General features: G+C 41.0%; 1 protein-coding gene across 2 annotated transcripts in view; it reads left to right on the top strand.

Moving 5' to 3' along the window:
• The window catches only part of RALBP1 (ralA binding protein 1), a 50,241-nt gene that overhangs the window by 6,522 nt on the left and 25,558 nt on the right, over positions 1-18,161 (top strand). The window contains exons 1-2 of one of the 2 annotated variants that reach the window (XM_024213369.3): positions 4,367-4,385; positions 12,774-13,065. In XM_024213369.3, the coding sequence (XP_024069137.2) occupies positions 12,822-13,065 (244 nt within the window). In that variant the 5' untranslated portion in view covers positions 4,367-4,385; positions 12,774-12,821. Of the gene's footprint in view, positions 1-4,366; positions 4,386-12,773; positions 13,066-18,161 lie in introns of those variants that run through there. The other variant, XM_024213368.3, reaches the window with a different exon arrangement.

Genomic DNA, 18,161 nt, shown 5'->3' with positions numbered 1-18,161 from the left:
TCTGGCGGTACTTAGTCAAGTATAAATGTGCCTTTTACCAAAATAGCTTATTCTCCTTTCCGTATGGGAATAAGCTGTACTAATTTAAGTGTGTTTATACCAGTATAACTGTCCATGCTGAGGGATCATGCCACCTGCTTTAACTATACTGGTATAATTACAGTGGTACAGCTTTTGGATGTAGACAAGACATGATACCAATGAGTTATATTATTTTATTGAACCTGAGTTATCTGATATTTTATCAATCAGTTTATTAATCAAAGATAAATCAGCACAATGCAGAGAGGTTCTAGATTACCAATCTTTGGGAAAGAGTCCTGCAGCATCCAGCCTGTCCCAAAATGATTACAGAATTTTGGTATATAGCCTGCTTGTTTACAACAGATGGAAAATCAAAAAAATACTCTGTATTAGCACAACCCTTTCCTCTTTTCTCTTATGTGGCTTCATACATGTTTTGCAAGACATAGAGGTGTCTGTACCAATGTGACCCAGTACAGCTGCAGTACAGTAACTGGCAGATAGTGTGTATCTTACAAGCTTCACCAGAACATACATCTTATTTTCTGACAGATTCTGTATGTACAAAGAACCAGAACTACATGTACAAAACAGATTGGAACAGTTTAGTTACTAATAGTTTTCCACAGTAAGCTTAGCAGGAATACAGTTCATAGTTCTGCAACTTAGAATATATGATATATCTTAATTGTTCAGTGTTAGCTACTTCCTTATTTTAGTTGCACAGCACACCGTATTCTATCAGACTTGTGGTTACAGCAATAAAGCAATTTACATATTTTGGTTAATACATCTGTTTGCAAGAGCTGATTTCACAGTCTTAGTACAATTCTACTCTTTAAATGATGAAACTACCACTGCAAGCATGAACACTATAGTTTCTCAGGCTGTAGTTTTCCACTTCATCTGTGGTTTAGTCATAGAGTATTATAGGACTGTAGTTCTCTTTGGTCATCACCATAATTGCACAGCTAGGATAGAGTGGGCAAGGCATGGGACTGGGAGTCAGAAACTCAGGTTCCAAGACTGGCTCAGACATTGATTCTGAGCGTGGCTTTGGTCAAGTCATGTAACTTTTCAGTATCTGGTTTTTTTGGTTGGTTGGCTCTCTTCCCACCCACCCCCAACCTGTAAAATGGAGACAATTACCTAACTCGCACGGGTATTGTGAAGAGTCAATATTTGTATAGCACTCTGAAGATGTAAAGTATATCAGTGGTAAGTAATGCTGTTAACTTCAAACTTGATATTAGAAAAAATATGATAATGAATGAGTTTAATGTGAAATTAAAAAGGTGTTCTATCAACCCACAGAACTGTAGACTGCTAATGTTTCACTTGAGCCTTGTGTGGGACTGTTTCGTGAGTCTGCAAGTCCGCAGCCTGTAGGACAAACCCAAATTATATTTGCTCTTCTGTACGGTAGGCTTCTGCGGTGGTGTTGTTTTTGTAGAGTATTTCCAATGTGTTCAGTGTAAATAATTGTTAGTTTTATTTAAGGCTCTGTATAATCCATGTCTACTCCCATCCGGGGGTTTGTTTTATTGAATCTCAAACAACAATCAGACATGTTCTACAGCCAAAACTTTCAGTCCAAATGTGGCTGGGGTTAAGGTTTTTACTTCCAGAATCTCTCTGTACCAGACCTTAGTTTCCGTGCCCTTGACAGCGTTTCCAATCCTCTTTATGTCTTCATTGGCACAAATGAATATAGCTACAGGTATGACATAGTAATTCCACTGCACCTTCATGTAAGGTACAAGCACCTGATAGCAAGTCTTACTTACATACTTAGAATATGGCACATTTTTACAAATAATTTGAGTTTTTACAGCAGTCTTCATTCAGGCAATGAAAGCACATTTATTAATTAAGTCATATAGGAAAAATTCTACTTGTCTAGTTGCCTGGTGTAAGTCACTTTTTGATGGGCAAGTAAAATATCATCATAGCAAGGATGGATGAGTACATTTGATGTCTGGGCTTGTATGTTTTCATGAACACTTTGCAAGGCTTAATTAAGTCTTGCAACATCCCTGCACAGTAGGTATTAACATTTCATATTAATCATAATTAATCATATACTATGCGTGACAGATTTGAGACCTTGGAAGCATGAAAATTTCAAAAGACTATTGTATTGGGATGTGGCAGACACTGGGATTAGTGATAAACTTTTGTATCTATAAATGCTACATATATCTTTTGTTTGCAATGTTGGTCCCAGGATATTAGAGAGACAAGGTGGGTGAGGTAATATCTTTTACTAGATCAACTTCACCCACCCACCTTGTCCCTCACATGTCATTACATAGGTGATCCAGTCATTATAGTGTACTTGGATTTTCAGAAAGCCTTTAAAAAGGTCCCTCACCAAAGGCTCTTAAGCAAAGTAAACTGTTATAGGATAATAGGGAAGGTTCTCTCAGGGATCAATAACTGGTTAAAATATTGGAAATATAGGCTAGGCATAAATGGTCAGCTGTCAGAGTGAAGAGAGATAAATAGTGGGGTCCCTCAAGGATTTGTACTGGAACTTGTGCTGTTCAACATATTCATAAACAATCTGGAAAAAGGGGTAAACAATGAGGTGGCAAAATTTGTAGATGATACAAAATGATTCAGGATAATAAAGTCCTGAAAAGAAAGATGACTGTGAAGACTAACAGAGGGATCTCACAAAGCTGCATGACAAAATGGCAAATGAAATTCAGTGTTGATAAATGCAAAGTAATGCACAAAGGAAAAACTGATCCCAACTCTCCATACATCTTAGAAAAGAGATGACTGAGGGATGGATATGATAGAGGTCTATAAAATCATGAATGGTGTGGAGAAAGTGAATAGAGAAGTAGTATTTACCTCTACATTTAACACTGTGATGGGATCCCCAGGGTGCTTCTGGAACTGGGGTACTGCTGTGCACCCTTGTGCCTCCAGCCTGGGCTGTCTCTTACAGTGCTTTGCTAGTGACAAGCAGCAAACCCCACCAGGTGCTGCTATCACTCAGGACAACAGCATGTGGTGTGGAGCCCCACACCCAGCTCGGTTGCATGAATGCGTCCAAAGCCACTCACAAATCAAACAAAGAAAGGCACCAGCCAATTCCCCCCAGCCTTGCATCCCCAGACTATACCATCTTGCCCTAGTCAGAAGCCTAACCAGTGTAAGTTTATTACCCAGTCTTCCCCTCCCTCAATACGGAGAGGACATGCACCAGCTTTTGTACCTGATTTCCCAAGCACTTCAACCAAACCACGCTGTTTTAGGTAAAATGTAAAACAGGTTTATTAACTACGGAAAGGTAGATTTTAAGTGATTATAAGTGGTAGGCATAAAAGACCAGAGAAAGTTACCAAAGGAAAAAAAGATAAACGCGCAATCTAAATCTTAAACCATATTATACTAGGCTTTATTTAGATCAGCAATTTTTTTACCCCACTGGACGTTACAGTTCTTAATGCACAGGCTTCTCCTTAAGCCTGGACCAATCTCCTCAGATGACCTTTGTCATCTTGGCATTCCTGTTGCTTCCAGCATAGGTTGGGGAGGAGAAAGGCAAAAGCATGATGCTATAGTCTCCCATTTTATATCCTTAGTCCATGTGCCTAGAAGACAAGATACTTGCCCAGACATGTCCTGGTGGGCTTTGCTGAGTCACTGGGCTGGGCAATCCCCCGATGTGGTATTGTGAAACTGAGGGCTAGTCTACACTGGCCATGCCGCGGCAGCGCTTTAAAGTGCCTTGTGTGGTCGCTCTAAAAAAAGACCCACCTCAACAAGGGGCGCAGCTCCCAGTGCTGAGGCACTGTTTACACTGGCACTTTTCAGCACTGCAACTTAGTGCACTCGGGGGGGTGTTTCTTCACACCCCTGAACGAGAAAGTTGCAGCGCTGTAAATTGCCAGTGTAGACAAGCCCAGAGTCATAGAGTTGAGTAATCTCCTATATGTAGTGCTTCTGCAGCCCTCATTGAATTGTAAATCCCTTGATGACACCTCCCCTGCTGATTAATGGTTGTTGAGCACCCTCCTGGGAGTAGTTTGCCTTCTTTGTATGTCACTAGTAAACTTGCAACATATTTCAGTAACAGCCATACAGGAAAAATCTCATAACTTGATACATAGTAACACTATGCGTATTTTGACATAACAATGGGTTTCAGGCGATCATGACCTTTCATTTGATATCTTACATTGCATGTTTTGTATGAAATATCAGAACCATATATGAATGATGAATATGGGGGTTGTAGGTTGCCATTTTGAGGTGCAGTATGTCACAGTAGATTTTTTTTTTTTTTTTAGGACAGAAAATGAGAGTCCCATCTTCCTTTGGGTTTGTGGAAGAAACTTGATGATGTGAGATTGCAATGTTGTTCTGTGTTGGAAGCACTGCAAGTACTTCTGGCCATGCAGCCAAATTCAGGATTACATTGTTAAACTAGAATTTGATGAAAAGGTCTACATTTTGTGCTGCAAGACTTCACTTCCCTAAAGTGTTTTTCTCATAATGGGTCTGATCCAATACTGTTGAAGTCAGTGGGAGTCTTTTAATTTACGTAATGGGCATTAGATTAGACCCAATAACTATGATAATACACAAGGCTTTCTACCCGCAGTAGGAGTTAGGGCACAACTTGTTTTCCCACTCATCAAAAGCCCTTATCCGTTGGAAGAACTGTTATGCAGTATATAGGAAGAATAACCAGTCTTTCTAGATCATAAGCTTAATTACAGTCTTCCTTTCCCTTCTGGTGCCATTATTGAATGGAGTTGATCCCCACAACCACTAATTCCATTTTAATCATATGGAGGTCATGAAATGTTCATTAGAAGATGCTGCGATTCATTTATATTGCATTGCCATCCAGTGCAATATGTCTTGGAATTTCATTAATAACTTTCAAGTTGATCTTCTCTGTGTCATTTATCACCCCATAGAGGAATCAGAGCAAAGCTGTTTTCAGCTTTTTTTGTTTTAGATTTGTCAATGCAAATGACAGCTTGTGTTGTAATAATGCAGCCCTTAGTCAGTCTATATATGGCAGCAATTGAATAGGAATCTGTAGAAACTAGTATACTCATAATATCAAACCTGGGGGGGAAATACTTTTTGCTGGAAGTGTTAGGTTTGTGTAGCCTCCTCTAAATGTCAGAAGGTATTTGCTGTTGTGGATTGTAGTGCCTCTGTTAAATCTTATTTTTTTATATTGAGAACTGGATCAAACAAAACTAGATTGTTTACACCTGTGTCTCAAATGAAGGATTATATAGCAGCTTTCATAAAAGGGACCCAGAGCACTTTCCAGATTGTAAATACATGAAATTAAGCCTGGCATCCTTTCAGTTCTGTTAGCAGTGCTTTCTAGAGCTGGAAAGTAAAGAATAAACTATCCAGTTGAAACTACTTGAGAGAATTTTTAGGTTGGAAGACTTATATCTGAATTGGAGTATTTAACAGAGCTAATATCCCTACTCTTGTGAAAATATTCAACAACTTTTTCTACATCCCACCTAAAAGATGCTACCTTTAGATCAGGGGTCTCAAACACATGGCCCGCAGGGTTCTTTTGTGCGGCCCGCCAAGCTCCCCATGCCCGCCGCGAGCCCCGCACCACTCCCTGAAGCGGCTGAACTACTGTATGGCCCTGCAGCCCCGGGCAGGGGGGTGGGAGGCGAGTAGAGGGCTCCATGCTCTTGCAGCTCCCATTGGCCGGGAACTGGGAACCGTGGCCAATGGGAGTTTTGGGGGAGGTACCTGGAGGAGCAGCACATGGTGCCGTTTTCTCCCCCACCCCCCCAGGGACTCCGGCTGCTTCCTGGAGCGGGGCCGGGGACAGGACAGGTAGGCAGGGAGCCTGCCCTGGCCGCGGTGCGCGGCACTGCCACCCTGGATCCACTCTAGGTAAGCAGCGCTGGGCCGGAGCCCGTACCCCGCACCTCTTCTGTACCCCAACCCCCTGCCCGGAGCCCCCTGCCGCATCCCACACCCCTCCTGCACCTCAACCCCCTGCCACACCCTGCACCCCTCACACCTCCTGCACCCCACACCCCAATTCCCTGCCGTACCCTGCACATCTCCTGCACCTCAACTCCCTGCCTTGAACCCTCTCCACACCCCAATTCCCTGCTGTACCCTGCACACCTCCTGCACCTCAATTCCCTGCCCTGAGCCCCCGCCACACCCCTCCTGCACTCCCTGGGGGCAGGGAGGGGGCAGAGTTGGGGTGAGGACTTCAGAGAAGGGGTTGGAATGGGGGCATGGAAGGGGCTAGAAGAGGCGAGGCGGAGCAGGGGCGGGGCCTCATGGAAGGGGTGGAGTGGGGGCAGGACCAGGGGCAGCAAGTGGGGGGTGTCAGTGATGCGGCCCTCTGGCCAATGCACTAGTCTTCATGCGGCCCTCGAGATCATCTGAGTTTGAGACCCCTGCTTTAGATAGAAGCACAGTGTCCCTGCTCCATTCAGACTCCTGCTGCCAAGTAATGGATTAGAAGGAAATGTGCTGTCCACACAGTAACATTACTTAGCATTTAGGGCTCAAACCTGTTTAGCTGACAATATCTATTAATCCTTGCCTAGACTATTTAAGGAGTGATATTAGCATGTTAGCTAAAATGTTTTAAAAGTCTAGTGTAGACGAGGCATGCTGCCTTTAACACAAGCTAAACTGGTCAAGATAGTATGTTAAAGGCATTGTGCCTTGTCTGCTCCAGACTTTTAAAATGTCTTACACATTAGCTAACACATGCTAACATCATACCTTCAATTCTAGTCTACCCTTAAATCACAGACCCAGATGGTAGAACTGGTAATTCTTGTTTCTCTTCCTGCTATGGAAAATCAGTTCCTATTCTTTTGCTTTCTGATCTATCATGTTCAATGAATAGTAGCACAGTGGCAATTGAAAGAGCAACAAGAACTGCTCAACACTCAAATAAAATACTCCGTGCTGGATCCATTGGCTTTATTCAGCTCATTTTATTTCCATTGTGGTACTTTAACATGTTTTCTGAATTAAATTGCATGGTACGTTTAGCTAAACCAGTCTGTTCTTATTTTTACTAGAGTAACTGTACAGTCCTGCGTAAACTTTGGTGTTTTCAGGCCATTAGAGCTTTAAATACAGAGGTGAAGGTTCCAGTGTGCACATGTGATTATTAAATAGAGTGGAATAATTGAGACCTGGGTAAGTGGTATTTCTTCATCTAAACAAGCCCAGTTCAGCAGCTGAAAGTGTAAGAAAACAAGAACAATCCAATATGATTGCTATTTGGACACAAAACACTACTGTTAACAGTCTGAAGCTTCTGCAGACTTGTAGTGATCTAGGATCCTTTCTGAAGACTTATTCAGAAATTTCAAATTGTTTAAAAAGTGTGTGAGCCTCTGGGTATGTGCAAAACCTGGTGTGGGGTTATGGCAGTTGGGTAAAGTTGCCCCCAAAAAGTGGGGATGGGGATTTGGCATAGTCAGATAAATTATTATATAATATCTAGGGCTGCCGATTAATCACAGTTAACTCATGCAATTAACTCAAAAAAATTAATTGCAATTAAAAAAATTAATTGCGAATAATTACCGTTTTAATTGCACTATTAAATAATAGAATACCAATTTAAATTTATTAAATATTTTGGATGTTTTTCTACATTTTCATATATATGGTATTCTGTGTTGTAACTGAAGTCAAAGTGTATAATTTTTATTATAAATATTTGCACTATAAAAATGATAAAAGAAATAGTATTTTTCAACTCATCACATACAAGAACCGTTTAATCTTTGTCGTGAAAGTGCAACTTACAAATGTCGATTTAAAAAAAATAAATAACTGCACTCAAAAACAAAATAATGTAAAATGTCCCCTGGTATGATGGTTGAAGCAAGAAGGGACATATGAATCTTTAGCACACCTGGCACATAAATATCTAGCAACGCCGATTACAACAGTGCTATGAGAATGCCTGTTCTCACTTTCAGGTGAAATTGTAAACAAGAAGCGGGCAGCATTATCTTCTGCAAATGTAAACAAGTTTGTCTGAGCGATTGGCTGAACAAGAAGTAGGACTGAGTGGACTTGTAGGCTCTAAAATTTTACATTGTTTTATTTTTGAATGCAGTTTTTTGTACATAATTCTACATTTGTAAGTTCAACTTTCACGATAAAGAGATTGCACTACAGTACTTGTATTAGGTGAATTAAAATATACTATTTCTTTTTTTTTTACAGTGCAAATACTTGTAATAAAAAATAAATATAAAGTGAGCACTGTGCACTTTGTATTCTGTGTTGTAATTGAAATCAGTATATTTTAAAATGTAGAAAACATCCACAAATATTTAAATAAATGGCATTCTATTATTGTTTAACTGTGCGATTAATCGTGATTAATTTTTTTAATCGCTTGACAGCCCTAATAATATCTTTTAAGAACATAAGAATGGCCGTACTGGCTCAGACCAGAGTTCCATCTGGCCCAGTATTCTGTCTTCCAACCGTGGCCAGTGCCAGGTGCTTCAGGGGGAATGAACAGAACAGGTAATCATCAAGTGATCCATCAATCCCCTGTTGCCCATTTCTGACTTCTGGCAAACAGGCTATGGACACCATCCCTGCCCATCTCGACTAATAGCCATTGATGGACCTATCCTCCATGAATTTATCTAGTTATTTTTTGAACCTTGTTATAGTCTTGGCCTTCACAACATCCTCTGGCACATGGCCAATCAGAAGGCAGCTCTCCCCCACCCTCCCTTGTTCTCACATGTAGTTTTTCAAAAAATTCTGCAGTGCATGGGTTCAGGCCTGACAGGACATTGATTGGGAAACACTGACTTAGATCATACTATTCACAGGTGATCACTAGTTATTTCTGGGTGCCTGATTTGAGAGTTGGGGGCCTTATGTGCAGAAAGGCCAGGCACTCACAGCTGAAGTCAATGGAATGTGCTTTGAACAAACCTATGAAGTGCTATATAATGCTAATATTCATAAACATTCAGGCCCTAGGTGTCACAAATTGGGCACCCAAATTAATGGATACTCTTAATCTCTCTGTGCTTTAATCCATGCCTCCATCAGTAAAATGTGGATAATACCACACCTTTATCTCACAGGAGTATTGTGAATATAAATTCATTAATATTTGTGAAGCACTCAGATACTATAGTGCAGGGGTGGCCAACCACAGCTTGTGAGCTGCCAGTGGCTCTTTTACAGTTAAAGTGCGGCTCTCGGAGCCTCCACCCCCCATTCTCTGCCTAACAGACTATTTGTGAGAGCTTGGGGCTTCTGCCCTGTGGCATGGTGGTGGGTCTCGGGGCTTCAGCCACTCGGGAGGCGCCTGCTGGGGCTCCGAGCTTCAGCGGGAGCGGGGCTGAAGCCCGGAGCCCCAGCAGGTGTGCCCCACGGGTCTAGCCCTGAGATTCCCCGACCCCTAGCCCCATCACCCCGCTGCAGGGCTCAAGCCCTGAGCCCTAGCAGGCATGCCCTGGCTCTCGAACTTCTGAAGATTGTCATATGTGGCTCAGAAGGCCATTAAGTTTGGCCATTCCTGCTATAGTGATAAGCTCTATAGAAAACCCCTTGAGGAAATTAATAATTCTGTCTTCAGAGCAGGATTTGAATAACATGCAGTAAATAAGGAATGGGACTACACAGTGAACAACAAGGAGAAATCAAAATACTGAATAGCTTCTCCTAAATGAGGTAGGGGACCTGTGGAAAAAATAGTATATGATCATATAATTAAAGACTATACCGTAATGCACACACATAAGAGGGCCCAATTAAGATTGCACAGGCTACTTTAATTCTGGCATTTCCTAATTTATGAGTTCTTAACTTTGCCAACTTAGTAATTTTTTTAATGCAGATTTTTGTATGTGTAATACAAATTAAGCTGGGCTGGGGCTAGTATTATTTTGAAGATCATGTTAATAAATGTATTTAATGATCTGATAGTTTAAAGTTGCAGCAGATAACAATCATTTTGCTAAATAAGCAAATTTTAAATAAAAATAAGCTTTTAGTTTTAAAATAGATAACATTATAGGATTCTTATGTGGGAGAGCATGAACCCTGTTATTTAATACAGATTTTATCTTCATCTGTGAAATTTCAGGGAGGGCCTTTGTAAGACTTTAATTATCAGTAATTGTGGAGAGTATGTGATTCACATGGGAATTATTTGATGAGCTGATCAGTCATGCCATTATTCTGACTTGTGAAATTTAAACTTGCTTTACCTGTCTCTGTTGTTGCAGGTCAGCATGCTGGGAGATTAGGGCAGAAAAATTATAAACTTCTCCAAGATAGCTCTTGAGTGTGTTTAAAACCCAGCACAACAATCTAAAATCCAGATGAGTGAGTTTTGTATAAATGGCAGAGAAAAACTAGATACTTGTTTTCACAATGAACTAGTATCATCTTAGGTCAGATGCCACTCCTGAATTTGAAATTTGCTTTGTAGGACTTTCTTGTAGAGACTGAAGTAGGTAACTTTGGAGAGAAATACACTTTTCTTTTACATGTGCAGGTGAAAGTTTATCCTTTATAAGACTATTTTTGTATATCCCAGTGCTTTACACTAAGTCAATAAAGCTGTTTGGATTCCTGCTTGGCTTCAGCAAACCAGGCTGAGTCACATCATTGTCTTTTTCTCTGTTTTCATGGCATTTCATGTTGACAGAAAGGATGCACATTTGCACAACTGAATACTGATTTTTTTTTATTAATATAACTAGGCTTGGCAGAACTCTATTTTTATTTATTTTCATTTGATAGATGTGTTTATTTTAAAGCTTTTATTTGTATCAATTTTAAATTTTCAGTTGCATTAAATTATGGGTTGAGGCATTTTTTTATTTTTATCAATTTTAAACTTTTGCAGTTATAGGAAATTATGGGGTCAGACAATAATTATTTAATGACAGTGTTTGATAAGTTCCAAGCAGCATTTTTCTTACTTTGCCTATCTGTAAATTTCAATTATTATTGATGGAAATCTTTTTTTCATCAGCTTGCATGTGGATGGTGACATTTTACCAATAAAAATCGAATCCTTCCAAACCTAAATATAACTTGGCTCTGATGCTGTTTTTCTCTTTAAAGAATACGTAATTAAACCAGCAAGAAGACCTTCCAGTTTGCATACAATATATTGCTTTGTCTCAAATACAGCTTGGGTTTCTTTCAAGAGAATGTTAAGAATTATTTTGTTGTATTTTATATGCAGTTGCCCGAACTATTGCATTTTATTGCTGTAATACTTTAGTATGATTTAAAGCTAAATGATTTTAAATTGGTAAAACTATTGCTTGTTTTTTGCTTAAGTTGTTGTCAAATTTGACAGCCATCTGCTTTATTATTGAAAGATTAGATTTGACAAAGATTTCACAATCCTTCCCCATTAGAGGAAGCATAGCTTAGTGGTTGAAGTACTGGTCTAGGAGTCAGGTTTGGGTTCTATTTCCAGCTCTGTCATGACCTTAAGTAAGTCACTTAACTCCTCTGTATCTCAGTTTTCTCATCGGTAAAAAGTGAGTAATCATCCTTAATTTCTAAGGGGTGTGTAAGGCTTTAACACACTTATGTTTGTAAAGTGCTTTGAGGTTTTTTCTCTTCCTGCTTGTTTCTTTAAAAGTGAAGCTGATGTTTGTTACTAGAGTGCTTTTGTTCCAAGAACGCTGTTCCTTGTTTCCTTGAGGGATGTGTTGTTTCCTTAATTTGTCCTGATCTTTTTGACCTAAGGCCTAAGATAATGAGTACATTCTGTACCCTGGGTCTTGTTTTTATGTAGCTGTCATAAAACAAGGTATCCCAGGGTGGTTGGTACCCTGGGAAAGTACTCCCACTTTGTCTCCGTCTGTTGACTTTTTAGCTTTTAGCACTCTACTTTGTCGTAACAACTAGAATTTGGGAGAGTATGGAGAAAACACATTAAGTTTTGGGGCCATATGCGGTGTTTCTGATCTAGACCTGCAGAGTACTTGCCACTGTAGTAGAAATTCTCATCTACTTCACTCTGCATAGCAGTTGTTCTGAAGAATAGCAGCCAAGCGTGCAATCACCTCTTTTCATTTGCCCCTGTTGCAGTCAGGACAAAGGCATGAGACTGGCTCAGCACAAAGAAATAATGAAGCATTCTGTGCTGAAAGTGTGTGTGGTGTGTAGAAGACGGGCACAGCCCTGAAAGTGGTATGGTCAAGAGCTTCAGTCTCCATGACCCATGTTGCTATAGGCAAGATAATTAATTGGAGAAGAGAATGAGCTCTGGATAGGAGTGGTGAGGCCTGTAGGAGGTTCTCATGATCACTGCCAGCCCCCATACAAGAGTAATTTGTGTGAAAACTAGAAGTGTAAATTTCAGTAAACCTTTAAAACAAACAAACAAGAACTAAAACCACCACCTAATTCAAGAAGTAGAAGCTTTTAGGATTATATTTTTTTAACAGGTATTCAAATCTGTTGATATTTGAAATGGCAAATCTTAAATATTTTAGCCTTTTCCAGTTTAACTGTCTAATAGATCCCTCAGTACATTTGTATAACAAGTCTGCAGTTCAGTAATTGTCAGATCCCGCGGACACTAACTGCTGAGTATAGTACCATGAGCAGTCCCATTGACTGTCTCATTGTAATAAACATTACTGTTGCTACTGTTTGTAGGATGGGGATCTAAGGAGGTTGTTTAAAAAACATTGTTTGGAGCATTTTGGAGATCTTGTTTGTTTTTTCTGTTGTAGGTGTGATGGACAGGTGACAGATTTTTCATTTTGTGTCAGGGAATCAGAATGACTGAGTGCTTCCTGCCTCCTACCAGCAGCCCCAGTGAACATCGCAGAGTGGAACACAGTGGGGTTCTTGCCCGTACCCCGAGCTCCGAAGAAATCAGCCCTACAAAATTCCCTGGATTATACCGGACTGGTGAGCCTTCACCACCTCATGACAACCTACATGAGCCTCCAGATATAGTGTCTGATGATGAAAAGGAGCATGGGAAGAAGAAAGGAAAATTTAAGAAAAAGGAGAAAAGAAGTGAGTAGGCAGTTTCTTACTCCATGTGTATGATCTCTCTAACTCGGTGTTTCTCAACCTGGGGGTCTGAGACAGGTTTAGGGGGGTCACAAGCAGGGCCAGCGTTAGGGGGTGGGAAGCAGGGCAATTGCCTGGGGCAGCCCCGCAAAGCTAATTGACATGTTTCGTGGGGCTTAAGCCTGGAGCCCCGAGTTTGAGATGGGGGTTGCAATTTTTGGGGAGGATCCAAACATTTTTTTTAGATCCAAAAGGGGTCGCCAAAACACACAGGTTGAGAAACACTGCTCTGACTCCTTTCTTTTCATGCCTAAATTTTGAGCTATGCTTGCCTCTCTTAAAAAACACTTGTTTTTAAATATCTCACTTCTTTCTAGGAAAGCTAATGAGCAGGTTTATCCAAAGTCCAAGAAACTGCTCGGTCAATTGCCTGGCAATGGGTTCTTCTCAGTCCTCTCTAGTCTTTCAGACACATCCCTCAGAGTCTGAAGAGATAATGGGATATGTCTTCACTGCAGAGTTAGCCCATGTGTTGCCCCTGAAGGTTCCATCCACAAAGAAAAACCTCTAACCTGGGTTTGAGGGCTCTTTGAGCCCAAGTGAGCAGCCACAGCCGAGCATATAGGCATGAGCTTGGGTTTGGCTTCAGTCCAGGAACCCACCTGCTGTTAGTGTTCTAATCCTGTCTCACAGTTCCACCTAGGCTGTACTTTCTTCTTTTAGTCCTCCATTTCTCTGCACTGCATTTTTAATCCCATGTGTAACTACTCCAATTCTGCTGCACTTTCACAGCATTTGAACAGATACTCTATCGGAGAAATCCACCTCCTGTTCTGCCAGTTTGCCAGAAGCTGACACCAGCCCTCTGGTAAAGGTTTTGTGTGATAATATCTGTAATTTGGGGAAATATATGCAAAATGACATATGTTTAGTGGACGGGAAAGAAATGGAGAGGCAGAGAAGTCAGTCCATTAGGTGTGAATTGCTTTGATTTGCAGACTGAATTTCTTAATGAGACAGGATGAGTGAGGTAATATCTTTTATTGGACCAACTTCTGTTGGTGAGAGAGACAAGCTTTCCAGCCACACACAGCTTTTCTTCAGGTCTGGGAAAGGTATTTAGAGCCTCACAACTAAATGCAAGTGGAACAGATTGTTTAGCATAAGTAGTTGGCACATATTCAGGCCGCACTGCCTTGAATGTTCCCTTAGCTTGGATAACTGCAGTGAAGACATACCTTGAGAAAGGAGTTCCCAAGCGCGTTTGCAAGTTCTGAGATAATAGCTGCATGCCAATAAAACAAAGCACTTTGGTGTCAAATCTCTTTAATTGTCCAAAAATGGATACTTTTTTATTTAAATTATTTCTATAATTTTTAAAGTCAGAAGAGTGAAAAATTAACTTGAACCCTTTGCCTTCATGTAATTTTTTGTTGTGGAATCGCTCAAGGTTTGTGTGTGCGTACTGTATGCTTTTTGAGGTGTAGTGAAATGTGCACTATGGTTACTTAGTTAAGCCTAGTCACATAGCCACAAATTATGGACCTGATCATGAAATGCCATATTAACTATTATGTATATTATGGTGGTGCCCAAAATGAGGAAGCAAATTGTAAGATCAGCATCTTAAAAAAACAGATGGAGAAAGGGAGGGGGAAAGTGGTGCTGTGGCATTCCCTGCCACAAAATCATTTTTAAAAACTTCAGCTTTCACAACAAAAATTGTTTCTAGTCCTTACAGTTGTGAAGAAAATGGTAAAAACACAAAATGATTATAAACTTGGTACAATTATATCTTCCTGAGCCTTCAGACAGCCTAAAGCAGTGGCTCAGAGAGATATTAACTGCCTCACTCCGCACAATACATTGCTAAGTCTGAAACCTAATGATGACCGTTTAAATGTTAATACATCCAGCTATTCGCTGCTGTTCATTTTGTCAGAAACATTTAACTAAGGTGCTTACTCCACAATCCCTAACTACCTCCCTAGGTGCTAAAAGCATCGCCTTCACCAGTGACTACTTGTATGACACACAGTTATATCTTGTCAATAAAAACTTGTCATTGAAAACATGATGACAGCATAAAGTATAGTCAACTCATATTAAAATGCACACAGGGACTACTGTACTTATAATATTCAGATTCATATTTAATTAAATGGCAAAAAACGTTAACACAGAGTTAAGGTAGCCCAGTGGTAGAACGTGTCCTTCCAGAATGTCGAGTTCAGCAAAACTCAAACTTCTGAAAACCAGAAAATACAGAGTTAAGGTAAATTCCCATGCAACCTTAACTTTGCCCTCTGGAGCTGGCAGTAGCCACTGGGAATTATCTGTGTCATGCTGTCTTGCCTGGCTCGTGACCATGAGTGCCAGTCTTAGGGCAGACTATCAAAAAGCAGGGCACAGACACCCCCAACTGGTTGTATGTTCTATAATTAGATTTCACCAACCTGGTAACAAGTGTGAACTTCGAAAGCACTGTAACAGTCTTATCATGGAGTCACAGACAGTCCCCTTGGGCATTCCAATCTATGTTACGATCGCTGCAAGCTGGACTATGTGATAGATCATAAGTGGCAAACTACGGCCCACGGGCTGCGTCCAGCCGTCAGAGCTTTTAATCCAGCCCTCGAGCTCCACTGCTCCGCTCCAGCACTCCCGCCGGGGAGCGGGGTCAGGGGCTTGCCCTGCTCGGCACTCCTGCCGGGGAGCAGGGTCGGGGGCTTGCCCCGCTCCACCCACTTGGCACTTGCAAGCCTCTGCACCTTGCTCCCGCTCCCCAGCTGGAGCTCCAGGTGGTGGAATGGGGCAAGTGATGGGGTGGGCCTGGATAATAAGTACGTGGGCCACGGCCCACTCATGGCTACACCCCGGCACAACGTGTCTTTTCTCATTTAAAAAAACATGTTGCTGTCGCAGCTCTTTTGAAAATGAGGCCCTAATATACAATTGTGTTCAGAGAGGAGCAAAATTTGTGGTAAAATCAATAAACAGCTCAGTAATGTAATTTTCTAGCAGTGCATTGTTTAACAGAATTATTTGAATAATGTTGATTTTTTAAACAAACTTGTGTTGTCCATGTTTGAACATGAATTGTTAATTTCGTGAGCATTCATCGCCCGCCATACAATTTCCATACCCAGATGTGGCCCTCATGCCAAAAAGTTTGCCCACCCCTGTGATAGATGATCACTTTACACCAAAAATAACAATAATATTCAGGTTACTCCCAGTCACTATCCTCAGGTCAATTATACTCAGATCTCAAACCAAAGACATTGCCTGTAGCCAATCCTGTAATAAACTAACTAAAGCTTTGTTAACTAAGAAAAGAAATGAGTTACTTACAAAGTTAAAACAGGAAACACATACACGCCAATGAGTTACAGTCTTAGATTAAAAAAGGTAATATAAGCTTCTATAATAAGCAGCTCTGTATGTCCTTAGGGCTGACTCATGGGAATCTCTCGTTTAGGAATCTTTGCCTTTCAGAGTCCAGACAGTATAAAAATCCAGTTTCTCCTTGTCAGGGATTTTTATCCCTTTCACCCCAGAATCCAAACTGATGGGGTGAGTTCATGCGCAGGTCTCCCCTTCCTGCAGGAAGTGAGGAATGCAGTCAACAATGTCCTTTGATGTCCTACTCAGTGCCTCCTTTGCCTTCAGTGGGCCATCTTGTGTGCAGGACAAGCACTTTACTTTACTTTAACTAATGCTGCTTTTCCTGTTTGGTGAGTTACACAATTATAGTGGTTTTACAATGCACTATAACTTTATACTGTGGGATACAGATATTATAAGTAAAATTAATACATGCAGCATCCTGCAAGCATTCCATAAAATCTTACACGTTCTTATAACACTAATATCTCTTAATTATACCAACCCCACAGGTGTGCCAGACTCTGTTTTCAGCTATGCATTTGTCAGTGTTCAGTGAGGCCTTGGGCCTTTGGTATGAGCTGGCATCTGGTCTGCCAGCATCACAGTCTGCATGCATTTCAGCTGCATTCGTTATGTGACGTGTTGCTGTATGGTGGAGGAAAAAGTGGAGCTGCTTGGAAGAGCTGTGATTGTGATATGAGGAGATCTGGGTCTGAGTCCCCCATATGTATTATCAAAAGAAGGAGGTGCATGTGTATCTTGAGGTTCCAGCCTGCATTATTTCGATACAGAATTATATAAGTTGTTTCAGTAACAGGGCACTGGGGTCTTCTTGCCATGGGTGTTGTCAGTAGTGAGGTGGGATATGAGAGCAATCTGTGGATTTAATGATGGGTAGGGGAAGGTATAGGTTTAGGTAGTATCCTGTGTGCAAAAGTGAAGGGGTTGTAAGAGGGTATGAAGTGGTTGTTAAATTTTCAAGGGTGGTATTCTGTCAGGGGAGTAGGCTCAATGTTTAATTGTAGGAGAGGTGCAGGTAGCACCATTACAGCGAAGAGGCAGAGTGTGTGTGTGTTATGGGCATTGTGTATGAGGCATTGATCAAAAAGGACAGAGTTAAGGCTGTGTGGGTGTTTACCAGGTGCAAACACTTCAGAATTCTCCCAAGAATTTTCTGTAGACTGGACTCTTAGAATATGGGGGTTTTGCATGTGCATCGTGAGAAATGTTAGATCCTTTTAAAGTATCTCCCTTCTCAAGGCCAAAACCAAAAGGTTGTAGGGTTCAGCTAACAGTAAGATATTCTGGAGGCTCTGCCCCTACCCAAACAATCTCCTTTCCCACAAGCAAGTGTTCCCTTTCTTCCTCTTACCCCCACTTGTAACTTTGGGTGGAAGCCCAGTGTTCTGCAATTCCTTCTTTTCAGTATCTTCAGGTTTTCATTTTCAGTTGGCAAGGATGAAGCTTTCCCCATTCCATTCTGAGTTTAGTTCTTGAAGCATTGAAAGAGTAGTTCTCTCTGCAAGCTGATTCAATCCTGGATCTCTCTGTGAAGCATCAACAGAGATGGACATTATAATGATAGGTTTTGTGAGGTGGACACTTGTCTATTAAAAATTGGAATGAGACCAGACATTTGATTTCTGCCAAGCCAATGTGGTCTTGAACTGGTGTCTTAGAAGAAAAGCTCTGTATACTGTTTTCAGACT

Source organism: Terrapene carolina, unplaced genomic scaffold, assembly GCF_002925995.2.
Source record: "Terrapene carolina triunguis isolate 2854851 unplaced genomic scaffold, T_m_triunguis-2.0 Scaffold58, whole genome shotgun sequence".
NCBI lineage: Eukaryota > Metazoa > Chordata > Testudines > Emydidae > Terrapene > Terrapene triunguis.
The sequence above is the reverse complement of the archived record's forward strand: the minus strand, read 5'-3'. Positions and strand labels throughout refer to the sequence as shown.